Below are 13,849 nucleotides of genomic sequence, written 5' to 3'. Positions count from 1 at the left end.
AAAAATAAACTCTCTACTCTTAAGTTTTAGATGATTCTATTCCAAGTTAGTAAATTCTACTTAAGAAAACAAGCATGTGAAGCGCCAAGATGGCTGACCAGAAGCAGCTGGTGTGCGCAGCTCTCCCAAGAGGAGATGGAGTGGTGAATGAACACGAGCTCTTCAGATTGATCGTCCCACAGGCTGTGTTGGGATTCATCAAGGAAGCAGTGGTGACTCATGGCCAGCAGAGGGCAGGAAGGCAAGACAGCTACCCACCTGGGATTGGTGCAGAGCAAGGGGAGGCTCCCTGCAGCAGGGAAAGGGTGAGTGAGCGAAGGCTTCTGAGGACCAACACTTCTGCCATGGACCTTTGCAATCCCCTGGCACAGGAGGTCCTCCTTGACTCCACCCGCCCCCCACAGAGAGCTACTTGGGAGTCTGGGCAGAGCCACTGCTCAAGCCAGTGTGGATCCCTGAGAAGCCCAGCACCAGCTGCCATAGCCTAGCCAGCAAGGTAGGCCCGGGTCTCTTGTGTGCCCTAGGATAGGGGCCATATCCATGGTGCTGGGGAGTGGACAGACTGCAGGCCTCACCTCTGCTGCACCTTGCCAGGCAAGGCCCACTGGCCTGGGCCTCCATCGCAGCCATCCTACCCACCACCTGACACTGCAGCTGGTCACAGCCTTCATTTCTCTGGGATGGAGCTCCCAGGGGTAACCAACAGGCCCTCTGCACTGCTGCAGCCTGTGCGGCTGCTGCCCTCAGGCTGGAGAGGGAGCAAAAAGCCCAACAGCTGTTACAGGCCTCCAGCACGCCACAGCTGCCACATGGAAAGGCAGCCAGACTGTTTTCCACACGATTCCCTGGCCCTGCTGCTCCTCACTGGGCACGGTGCCTCCTGGCTTGGGCCCAGCACAGGTCCTGCCTGATCACTTCAGTTGGTGGTGGCTCTGTGTTTCTCTGGGATAGAGCTCCAGAGACAATTGACAGGCCTCAACCATTGCTGCCACCACAGTACCCACCCTTGTTTCCTCCAGGCTAAGGAGGGAATAACGATCACTTTCTCACAGCATCCTACAGAGAGGAGGTCAGACTGTCTTCTGGATCAGGTTGCTTGACCACCTGCTCTTCAGGCAGGACCCCCAGCTCAGGGCCGGCAGCACATTGCCCCAACCCTGGCTGCTCACTCCAATTGGCTGTGGTTTTGCACTTGTCTGGGGTAGAGTCTCCAGAGGCAACTGATAGGCCCTCTGCCATTGCCGCTGCCGGGGTCCCACCCCTGCTCTCCCTAAACTGAGGAGGGAACAAAAAGCCTAAGCCTGCAAGATTGCAGCTTGGGAGTGCCAAGGCGAGATCTGTAGCAGGCACTAGACCCGGAGAAGAGCCCACACTCAGTACTGAGAGGACTGAGTTACATGAACTTGTGGGCTACCACAGAAGTGGGCGGGCCTCCCTCTGCAGGGCCAGCTGGCTGGAAAACGGGTGGCCTATCTCCCTACCACAGCCTTGACACAAGAGACATGGGCACCGTGCCATTGGTTGGAAGGGACTCCCCCAGGGCCCAGGAGCGGACCTGATGAGGTGGTCACCGTTCTTCCCACTGTACCGCAAAGCACAGCCACAAACACCAGGAAATACAAAGGAGCTATGTGGCTAAGATCCGTGTACTGACCATTACTCTTAAGCGCCATCTACTGGAATTCAGCCCAAACTACAAAAATAGTTTACTAAGACCTTCCTGTAAAACTGAGGTAAGAATTCAACCACAAAGACCCTGCACAGAGCCTTGGCCCTCAGAAAACATGAAGAAATGCAGCCAATTGACTATATTCAACATACACCATGGTTAAAGGAATACAAACACTCAGATGAGAAGAAATGAGCACAAGAACTCTGGCCATTCAAAAAGCCAGAGTGTCTCCTTACCTCCAGATGTTACTTACTCCACTAGCTCCCTAGCAATGGTTCTAAGCCAGTTGGAAATGTCCGAAGTGACAGATGTAGAAAACAGAATCTGGACGGCAAGGAAGCTCATCAAGATTCAGAAGAAAGTTGGAAACTAATCCAAGGATTCCAGCAAAGTAATCCAAGAGCTGAAAGATGAAATAGCCATTTTAAACCAAACAACTTCTATAGCTGAAAAATTTACTAGAAGAATTTTATAATACAATTGCAAGTATTAACAGCAGAATAGACTAAGCTGAGGAAAGAATCTCAGAGTTCTAACCAACTCAGACAAAAAAGAATTTTTTTTTTTGAGACGGAGTTTCGTTCGCTCTTGTTACCCAGGCTGGAGGGCAATGGCGCGATCTCAGCTCACCGCAACCTCCGCCTCCTGGGTTCAGGCAATTCTCCTGCCTCAGCCTCCTGAGTAGCTGGGATTACAGGCACGCGCCACCATGCCCAGCTAATTTTTTTGTATTTTTAGTAGAGATGGGGTTTCACCTTGTTGACCAGGATGCTCTCGATCCCTTGACCTTGTGATCCACCCACCTCGGCCTCCCAAAGTGCTGGGATTACAGGCTTGAGCCACCGTGCCCGGCCCTACAAAAAAGAATTTTTAAAAATGAGCAAAACTTCAGAGAAATATGGGATTATGTAAAGAGACCAAGCATATGACTCATTGGCATTCCTGAGCGAAAAGGAGAGAGAATAAACAGCTTGGAAAATACATTTGAGGATGCAGTTCATGTAACTTTCCCTAATCTTGCAAGAAAGGTTGACATGTGAATCCAAGCAATGCAGAGAACCCAAGGTAGATACTATATAAGATGATCATCCTCAAGGCACATAGTCATCAGATTCACCAAGGTCAATGCAAAAGGAAAAAATCTTGAAGCAGAAGACAAGGGGCCAGGTTATACATATGGGAAACCCCATCAGCCTAGCAACAGACCTTTCAGCAGAAACCTTACAAGCCAGAAGAGACTGGGGATCTGTTGTCAGTGTCCTTAAAGAAAACAAATTTCAATTAAGAATTTCATATCCAGGCCGGGCGCGGTGGCTCAAGCCTGTAATCCCAGCACTTTGGGAGGCCGAGGCGGGTGGATCACGAGGTCGAGAGATCGAGACCATCCTGGTCAACATGGTGAAACCCCGTCTCTACTAAAAATACAAAAAATTAGCTGGGCATGGTGGCACGTGCCTGTAATCCCAGCTACTCAGGAGGCTGAGGCAGGAGAATTGCCTGAACCCAGGAGGCAGAGGTTTCGGTGAGCCAAGATCGCGCCATTGCACTCCAGCCTGGGTAACAAGAGTGAAACTCCGTCTCAAAAAAAAAAAAAGAATTTCATATCCCACCAAAAAGCTTCTTAAGTGATGGATAAGTAAAATCCTCAGAGAAACACACTGAGGGAATTCATTTCAACTGGACCAGACATATACAAGATCCTTTAGAAAGTACTAAACATGGAACTGAAAGAACCTGTTACCACAAAAATACACTTAAGCACACAGCCCATAGGCAATACAGAGCAACCACAGAAGTCTATACAACAACCAACTAATAATGACAGGATAAAAATCTCACGTCAATACTAATACTGAATGTAAACAGGCTAAACACCCCACTTAAAAAGTGACAGACGGGGTCAAAAGACAAGACTCAACCATCTGCTGTTTTCAAGAAACCTACCTCATTCCCAACGACATCCACAGGCTGAAAGTAAAGGGATGGAGAAAGATCTATCATGCAAATGGAAAACAAAAAAGAGCAGGAGTCATTATTCTTATGTTAGATAAAACATATATATATATTCTGAGATGGAGTCTTGCTCTGTCACCCAGGCTGGAGTGTAGTGGCACCATCTCGACTCAACTGCAACCTCTACCTCCCGGGTTCAAATAATTCTTCTGCCTCAGCCTCCTAAGTAGCTGGGACTATAGGAGCCCACCACCATGCCTGGCTAATTTTTGTATTTTTAGTAGAGATGGGGTTTCACTATGTTGTCCAGGCTGGTCTCAAATGCCTGACCTTGTGATCTGCCTGCCTCAGCCTCCCAAAGTGCTGGGATTACAAGTGTGAGCCACCAGCGATAAAACATTTTTTAACCAATAAAAATTAAGGACAAAGAAGGGCATTATAGAATGGTAAAGGACACAATCCAACCAGAAGACTTAGCCTAAATATGCACACACCCAGCATTGGAGCACCTAAATTCATAAGTTTTTCCTGGCCTACAAAAAGATTTAGACAACCACCCAATAATAGCAGGAGACTTCAACACCCCACTGACAGCAATAGACAGATCACTTATGTAAAAAACTAACAAACTGTACTTACACTTGACAGTTGACCAAATGGACCTGATAGACATCTACAGAACACTTTACCCAGCAAGCACAGAAGATATATCCTCATGTGTGCACACAACATATTCTAAGATCAACCACATGGCTGGCCATAAAGCAAGCCTCAATAAATTCAAAAAGTTTGAAATCATACCAAGTATACACTCTGACCATAGTGTGACAAAAACAGAAATCAGTATCAAGAAAATCTTTCAAAACTACAATAATACATGGAAATTAAATAATTTGCTCCTGAATAACTCCTGGATGAACATTTTTTTTTTTTTTTTTTTTTTTTTTTTTCCTTGAGACGGGGTTTCGCTCTTGTTACCCAGGCTGGAGTGCAATGGCACGATCTCGGCTCACCGCAACCTCCGCTCCCTGGGTTCAAGCAATTCTCCTGCCTCAGCCTCCCTAGTAGCTGGGACTACAGGCGTGCGCCACCACGCCCAGCTAATTTTTGTATTTTTAGTAGAGACGGGCTTTCACCATGTTGACCAGGATGGTCTCGATCTCTTGACCTCGTGATCCACCCGCCTCGGCCTCCCAAAGTGCTGGGATTACAGGCTTGAGCCACCGCGCCCGGCTTGGGTGAACATTTAAATTAAGGCAGAGGAGAAGGCCGCTGCCAGGACTTCGGATCCGTCTCCCGACAAGCAGCAACAGAATTTTCAGCCCCGAATCCTTACCCTGGTCCAGGTGGAGGAGGCTGAGGTAGCGGAAGCAGCTTGCAGGGTATCCCAGGTGGGGGCGGACCACGGCCGCCCTCTCCTCCAGACGGATACGGGAGTCCGCACCATAGGCCGCCGAAGGGGTCCCAGTCTAGGCCCCTACGGGGAGCAGCCACTCTGCCACATGATGGCAGCTTCCCGGGGACCTGGTTCGGGTCTTCGTACCCTGGCGGCTACCCTGGAGCCTACTCCATGTCCCCCTCGGGATCCCAGCAGCAATTCGGCTACTCCCCAGGGCAGCAGAAGACCCACCCCCAGGGTTCTCCAATGAAATCTGTGCCATTTGGATCACCACGTGTTAGAGAAAACAGAATGCCTAATGAGTTGGAAAATTATTTCAAGCCTTCAATGCTTGAACATTCTTGGGCAGGCCTAGAACCACTATTTGTAGTTTAGATAAGCCAACAATACAGAAATACTCAAACATTCACAGGCAAAAAAAGGAAGATACTTTTGTTAACGTTAATGAAATTCAGCTGGAAGCTTCGTGTGTCAGGAACATCGTGGACAAAATTTTAACTCGTGTTGATATAAGTTTACCCAAAGATGATGGCTTTGATTGGATAATTAGTAAGGTCTTTTTGTTATTTTTCATCATATCGGGTACTGTTCTGTTGATATTAGAGAAAAAGAGTAGGATAATTTGCAACATTTAGCCTTGGAAATACCACATTTTAGAGATTTACAGCTTCCATATATTTAACATTCCTGGTTATATAATGGACATTTGTCTTTTAATGTTTTTTCAATGTTTTAAAATATTTTGTCTTATAGCTAAAAAAAAAAAAAAAGAAAAAAGAAAAATAAAATACAATAAAGGCAGGAATAAAAAAACTCTTTGAAATTAATGAAAATAGGGACACAACATACCAAAATCTCCAGGATGCAGCTAAAGCAGTGTTAAAAGTTTCTAGCACTAAATGCCTTCATCAAGAAATTACAAATATCTCAAATTAACATTCCTACTTTGCAATTATGGAAACAGGAAAAAAAAAGAATAAACCAACCCCAAAGCTGGCAGAAGAGAAATAACTAAAACTCGAGAAGCCCTGAATGAAGTGCTTTTTGAAATGCTGTTGTTGTTGTTGTTGTTGTTCTTGTTTTTGAGTCTAGGTGCAAAAATCCACACAAAAGATCAATGAAACCAATAATTAGTTTAAAAAAAAATTGATAGACTGCTAGCTAAAGAAAGAAAAAAACAGAAGAGCCAAATACATACAATCAGAAATAACAAGGATGACATTACAACCAATCCCACGGAAATACAAAAGATTCTCAGAGAATGCGATAAACAACTCTATGCACACAAATTAGATAATCTAGAGGAAATGGATAAATTCCTGGAAACATATAATCTCTCCAGATTGAATCAGAAAGAGATTGAAACCTTAAATAGACAAATATTGAGTTCTGAAATCAAATAATTAATAAAAAATCTACCAACAAGGAAAAGCCCTGTACCAAATGGAGCCACAGCTGAATTCTACCAGATGTACAAACAACTGGTACTAGTTCTATTGAAAACTATTCCAAAGAATTGAGGATGGGTGGCTCACGCCTGTAATCCAAGCACTTTGGACGCCAAGGCTGGTAGATCACCTGAGGTCGGGAGTTCAGGACCAGCCTGACCAACATGGTGAAACCCCATCTTAAAAAAAATAAAAAATTTAAAAAAAATTAAAGGATGAGGGGCTCCTTTCTAACTCATTCTATGAAGTCAACATCAGCCTAATACCAAAATCTGGCAGAGATGAACACAAAAAGAAAACTTCAGGCCAATTACTCTGATGAACACAGACACAAAAATTCTTAACAAAATACTAGGAAACAGAATCCAGCAGCACATCAATAAGTTCATACACCACAATCAAGAAGGCTTCAGTCCACGGATGCAAGGCTGGTTCAACATATGCAAATCAATAAATGTGATTTACCACATAAACAGAACTAAAAGCAAAAACTATATGATCACCTCAATAGATGTAGAAACAGCTTTTGATAAAAGCTGACATCCTTTCACATTAAAAACCTCAACAGACTAGGCATCAAAGGAACATACCTCAAAATAATAAAAGCCATCTATGATAAACCCATAGCCCCAACCTACTGAGTGGGCAAAGGCTGGAACCAATCCCCATGAGAAATGGAACGAGACAATGATGCCCAGTCCAGTCTTACCACTCCTATTCAACATAGTACTGGAAGTTCTACCCAGAGCCCTCAGACAGAAGAACGAAAGAAAAGGCATGCAAATAGGAAGTGAAGTCAAACTCTCTCTCTTTGCTGGTGATACGATTCTATACCCAGAAAACCCTAAAGACTCTGCCAAAACGCTACTAGAACTGATAAACAATTTCAGTAAAGTTTAAGGATAAAAAAATCAATGTACAAAAGTCAACAGCATATCTATACACCAATAATGTCCAGGCTGAAAGTCAAACCAAGAACAGAATTCCATTTACAGTAGCCACAAAGAAAATGAAATACCTAGGAATACAGCTAACAAAGGATGTGAAAGATCTCTACAAGAACTACAAAACACTGCTGAAAGAAATTAGAGGTAACAATTAAATGGAAAAACATTCCATGCTCATGGATTGAAGAATCAATATTGTTCAAATGGCCTTACTGCTCAAAGCAATTTACAAATTCAGTGCTATTGCAATGAAACTGCCAATGTCATTCTTCACAGAATTAGGAAAAACTATTCTAAAATTCATATGAAACCACAAAAGAGCCTACATAGCCAAAGCAGATCTAAGCAAAAAGGGCAAAGCCAGAGGCTTCAAACGATAAAGTAGCCAAAACAGCATGGAACAAAAGCAGACAAACAGACCAATGGAACAGAAAAGAAAACTCAGAATAAAGCCTTACACTTACAACCATCTGATCTCTGACAAGGCTGACAAAAACAAGCAATGGGGGAAGACTCCCTATTCAAGAATTCAATAAATGGTGTGGGGGCAACTGGCTAACTATATGCAGAATAATGATTCTGGACCCATACCTTTCATCACATACAAAAATTAACTGGAGATAGTTTAAGATTTAAATGTAAGACCTCAAATGATAAGGCAACTGGACTTTGTAACCAACCTTGCTCAACTGACAGGTCAACCTCATGACTCCAGACCCTACAACCCCCTCCCAGCTTGCAAAAACTGCCCTGAACTATAACTTCTGTAACTTTCCACTGCCTACCCCAAACCTATAAAACCAACTCCTATCCCTTCACCCTTCACTGACTCTCTTTTCAGACTCAGCCCTCCCATACCCGGGTGAATAAACAGCCATGTTGCTCATACAAAGCCTGTTTGGAGGGTCTCTTCATTCAGAGCACACTTAACAATTCTGATATAAGTTTCTTGGGATGTTCAAAGAATCATTCATTCTGCATTCTAAGAAAGCAATACCCAAAGAGGCCTTAAACAAGTTTTCTTTGAATAAGCAAAAGCAGAACAGTGTAACAACTCACAATTTCCAAATTTTGGTGGGTCTTGGAGGTTTGGGGAAGAGAAACCTTAATGGTAACCTCTTTATTTCAAAAATTGAAATTCTTAAAATAAAAAAGGGGGGTTCCTTCCTTCCTGTATTGCTAGTATTGAAAAAGACAGATCTTACTCCACTGAGCCAGCTAAGTATTTTCCTCCCTATTCACCTAACCCAGGACATCATCTACCCTCTGTAGATTATTGCTGTGTGAATTTTAAATGAAATAGTACAACCTATGTTGTGCCTACACGTGTTTCTGTAATGTGAATGGAAGGGTATAATATTAACATGAAAGGAATGTGAAAGCATGTTCTTTTCCTCAAAGGGGGAGCCAGATTAGGGGGAGTAAACAAAAAAGGCTTTAGTTGGGCTGCTGCACAGGCAGTTGGAACCTTTTTCTGGAATATTTAGAGGAGAAAAAAAATCACCTGCAGCTAGGCCACTCACCAGCCTCGTGGGGCTTTCAGCTCCTGGCAGGTTGCTGCCTTCCATGCCCACCATGGCTCAAGGCTCTACTCTCATCTGTGCCACTCTGGTACCCACAGCCCTTATATATTGTTCCATTTCTACTCAAAATAAAAAAGCTCCTATGGCAAACTCCAAACACTGAGGTGCTGACATGGGTGGTCCAAGTGGTTAGCGTGTTGGTTACAAAGCTGCTGTGCTGGAGTGGTTTGCCTTGATCTCTCAAGCCCTATATTTTCATGAACTGCTTCTTTTTTTTAGTGTTTTCTGTAGAATGCAAGGTTTTTCAGAAATGACATACCATGTTATAGCAGTGACATTTGACTTATTAGTTGCTACCTTTCATTTTCTGATGAATTCATCTTGGTCTAGATTGTTGAGAGCCTTGCTAATAGAAGGAAAATCATTCAAATAATTTCAATAAAGCCAAAACAGAACTTTTTCAAGGACAATCACAGCCTGAGGATACAGTGGCAATGAAGGTACTTTGAATAACACCTACAGGCTGGGCGTGGTGGCTCAGGCCTGTAATCCCAGCACTTTGGGAGACTGGGGCAGGCAGACTGCTTGAGTTCAGGAATTTGAGACCAGCCTGGGCAACATGGCAAAACCTCATCTCTACTAAAAATGCAAAAAATTAGCTGGGTGTGGTGGCATGTGCCTATAATCCAAGTTACTCGGGAGGCTGAGGTGGGAGAATCACCTGAGCCTGGGAGGTTGAGGTTGTAGTGAGCCAAGATCTCACCACTGCACTCCAGTCTTGACAACCAGAGTGAGACCCTGTCTCAAAAAAAAAAAAAATTTTGTTAAAAAAAAAAGTAGCACCTGGCATCAAAGAGGAAATAATAATGATTTCCTGTAGACATGTTGCTAACTAGTGTTAATAATTAGAAGATTACCTCCCTTCAGAGTTCCCCAAGGTTAGGTGAAGTTGGTTGTGAGCAGGACTGGTGGATTTCAAAATAACAGTACGCCTAGATTACTCTAAGAACAAAGCTTTCTTTTGATTTCATTTACAATTTTATACAAAAGCAGAAGTTACTGAAGATTACCTATCCTTCATATTTACTACAATCTTCTTATCCCAACCCCCATGTCTGTGTGGAATTAAAAGAAACTTGTGAAGTAAGCTAACCATTGAGTACTTGGATTGAGAGAAGAGTATGTGTTGGGAGCTAGAGGACTGCTTCTGTGAAACATTTCTGCCTTCTGGATTTAAAGTCTTTGCCACCAATCTGTTAACAGACAGTTTGTAAATGAAGTAGAAGAAAAAAATGTAAATTTGCTTTCTAAAAAATCTCAAACTACAAATGTGAAACAAAGCAGGGAATAAATACTTGATCAAAAATATGTAAGTAAGTGGGTGTTGGGGAATCACAGTGTTTAAATATCTCAATTATTTTGATATGAAAGTTCCATTTCAAAGTTCTTCAAAATGATGCCTAACGTTTCTGTGTACTGTGTTCCGAATTTATGTAAATACAAGATGGAAACTGAAGTATATGCCTTCAAAAAAGAAAAAAAAAAACACTGACGTTTTACCTATATATATTTAATAGATTTATCAAGAACATATGTAAACACATATAAACATAGATATATCAGTAGGGAAGACTTAGAACATAAAAATATGTGGCGGGGGTTGGAAAAAACATAATTCTTTCCCAGAAGGGGAAGGGGGAACTATTCTTAATCAGCTACAACTTAACTGTAATTCATTTCTCCTCAAAAATTATCTCCACTGCAAATTCCGGTGGGTAAATTTTCCATGTTTTTTGTTTATGTGGATTATCCACCTCGTTTCTTGGTAGATAAAGCCTAAGAATAGAAAAAAAAAACAAACTGCATTTGATATTGGGGCTAACTGAAAAGCCATGCAGTTGGGCGCCCTTGTTAGAGCTTGAAGAAACAAAAAACGAACCTCACTGTGAACAGAACCTCAGCCCCTTTTTATGTCTCAATTGTCTCCTTCCACCATTTTAGTGAGACTTAAAAATACTATCTTCAGCAACACATCAGCAACGCATGCTGATTCTTTTAACATTGCTTTTAATGGAATTAGTGACATCCAGGTTTAATAAAATATCTAAATTTCTATATGTTACAGAAATCAATCAGGCTAGACATGAATGAAAACCCAGTAATAAAATACTATATCTCTTTTAATTCATGTGTGAGGTTGCAATTTTTTGAATTTTTACAATCAGACCTTGGAGATGACCTGGAGCAGTAGGATCTAACTCCCACATGCTTAGTGTTCCAATAATGGAACACTAGGAATAAATTGGTTAACCCCTTTATGTCTAGTGTTCTAAATGATAGAAGTTGGCATTTTTGGCTAAACAAAAACAGCTTTACCAACTAGTATGCAAATTTAAATATTACAGAAATCTTTAGAAATTTGAATACAAGTGAGGATAAAAGTGACCTTATTGCTTCTCCAAATGAACATGGTGTTTTAAAGGAAAAAAAAAAAAAACTGTATCCTTTAGCAAGAATCACTTTTGAGAAATAGCGTCAAATGAAACTCTACCCAGCTCTCACTATTTGAGGGACTCTGCTCATGTCATAAGAAAAAGCTTACTGTTTATATGCATCCAAGAAAAAAAATTGTAAAAACTTTCCATCAAATCCAAAGTTCACTCTATCAAAATCTATTAAATGTGTATGCATTACAAGTGTGTAGACCAGAGGTTTAATTTAACGTTGCCTTGCTGGACATAAGGAGTTATCAGCTCCAGTTCACATTTGAAGAAAAGATTAGGACTGGATATAACAGTAACTATCAATTCATGCCATGTAATCATAGCCATTTCTACAGCTCTGACCTATATCATTTAAAAAATATTTTATCCTTTTGTATTGAGGGTATGGTTGATACCAAAAAACTCAAAATTTTCACCACCATAGAACGAATGCTACATATAGTGGAGAACTTCTAGACTGAGAAATGAGTTTCCAAATATGGCAGAAGGTTTTTTGGAACAATAATCTCTAAATCCAATTAATAATTATTCAGAAAGTTTTCCCAGTTCAGTTATTAGAAAGCCACATTTAAATGGGAGACTATTACTTACTAGTATTTTTAGGTGTGTTCCTTAATACTCACTGTGCCTTGTAACTTCTAGATACAAGTGTATCAGTCAGCTTTTCAGCTGGCTGAAGCCTCCCTAGGTCCTGCCTTACTTTAGCACAAAATTTGGTGGTGGTTCGTCATTGGTAAATCAGCACCTACTGAAGACCTGACATGATGAAGGTACCGAGCAGACTCATATTGAACTTCTCTGGGAGGAATTTACTGCCACGCTGGAGATCTAATTATAATACTTTTGAACTCATAACACAGTACTAGGCCGGGCGCGGTGGCTCAAGCCTGTAATCCCAGCACTTTGGGAGGCCGAGGCGGGTGGATCACGAGGTCAAGAGATCGAGACCATCCTGGTCAACATGGTGAAACCCCGTGTCTACTAAAAATACAAAACATTAGCTGGGCATGGTGGCACGTGCCTGTAATCCCAGCTACTCAGGAGGCTGAGGCAGGAGAATTGCCTGAACCCAGGAGGCGGAGGTTGTGGTGAGCCGAGATCGCGCCATTGCACTCCAGCCTGGGTAACAAGAGCGAAACTCCGTCTCAGAAAAACAAAAACAAAAACAAATAACACAGTACTATGGCATAGACCTTGAGGATACTGTAACAGTGGGTCTCAAGAACAACTGTGTTTTTTAAATAACCAAAGTAAGAGGAGTAAGGTGGCTCGAGGAGTTTTTGCTTCCTATAAATTAAGTTTACGACAACCAGCAAAAGAATTGCCATTACACCTTAGACACTGAAGATCAGGCTGTTTCTATGGGTTTATATTATATCCATACCTGTTATCTTGTATAAAAGATGTGTGAAACCAGAAGTAAAAAGGACAATTGTCATAGTATTTAGGAAGCTCCTAAAAAAGAAAATAAATTATTTTCAAAGTAAAACTGATACCAAGAACTAATCATTCCAAAGAAATAAATTTCCTTCCTTTAATCCTTTATATATTTATCAAACAGTTATAACTAAATATGCAGCACTCTGCAGTCTATGACAACACAATCCAGACACACAGGAGGAGGCTTTAAGAAAATGCCATTGCTTTCTCTTGCCGTTTCTATCAAAATTTTCAGGGAATAGTATTTTTCCCATGATAGATATTTTATTTAAATGCAGATTTAAATTCTGTTTAGATAGTGCTAAACAGAATCTACTAAGGACCTATGCCTATGTATACCCAAGTATATTGTAGTGAATTCTTAACAATTTTTTTGTTGCTGTTACCTCAGCATCCCTTTTAAATATAAATTGGACTTTCTGATATCAGAAGTGGGGTTCAGTTACCCTCAGCAGTTTCCAGTTTATCTCCTCCCAGTTTCTCAATGTCTGATCCCAATATCTGCCTTATACAACCTTCTCCTGGTGACTACTTCATTATGGGACAGCTAGATATAACATACTTGACTCACCCCACAGATCCCCATACTCTACATGGACCGTGTGGATATATCAGTGACACCTCTCAGTCATAGCATGACTTCAAGGAACACATGCCTGCTTGCGTTAAACCAAATTAGACTTCCCTGCAGGAAACCTTCTCAGGTGGCGCCTTACATCCTAATAAAGGCTTCCACTCTCAGGTCCCTCCTTCTCTCTCGCTATTGCTCTCTACCCATCAGTTGAGCACAGGTCTCCTGAATGGCTCCCCCCTACAGTTGGCCCTGCGAAGTGTGCTGCCCTCTTCTCTCTGGAATTAATAACAGACTGCTTTGGCTATTTCATGTGTTGTATTGTGCTGCCTTCTTTGTGTTTCACCCAGCTGAGTCACCCAAACCTAACTCTTTTTCCAGTAGATGCTCCC

At 42.0% G+C, this 13,849-nt stretch overlaps 1 protein-coding gene and 1 pseudogene across 1 annotated transcript in view; one reads left to right on the top strand and one right to left on the bottom strand.

Annotated features, from left to right (window-relative positions):
- Positions 1–89: 89 nt before the first annotated feature.
- Positions 90–5,463, top strand: LOC101053022 (M-phase-specific PLK1-interacting protein pseudogene; annotated as a pseudogene).
- Positions 5,464–10,675: 5,212 nt separating this feature from the next.
- LOC101029698 (phosphatidylinositol 3,4,5-trisphosphate 3-phosphatase TPTE2-like) overlaps positions 10,676–13,849 on the bottom strand; it is a 73,876-nt gene continuing 70,702 nt past the window's right edge. The window contains exons 23-24 of the mRNA XM_074387807.1: positions 12,831–12,901; positions 10,676–10,778 (exon numbers count right to left, since the gene is read on the bottom strand). Coding sequence (XP_074243908.1) covers positions 10,676–10,778; positions 12,831–12,901 — 174 coding nt within the window. The remainder of the gene's footprint in view (positions 10,779–12,830; positions 12,902–13,849) is intronic.

The sequence above is a fragment of the Saimiri boliviensis genome, chromosome 16 (assembly GCF_048565385.1).
Source record: "Saimiri boliviensis isolate mSaiBol1 chromosome 16, mSaiBol1.pri, whole genome shotgun sequence".
NCBI classification, from domain to species: domain Eukaryota; kingdom Metazoa; phylum Chordata; class Mammalia; order Primates; family Cebidae; genus Saimiri; species Saimiri boliviensis.
This window is presented reverse-complemented; position numbering and strand designations above follow the sequence as displayed.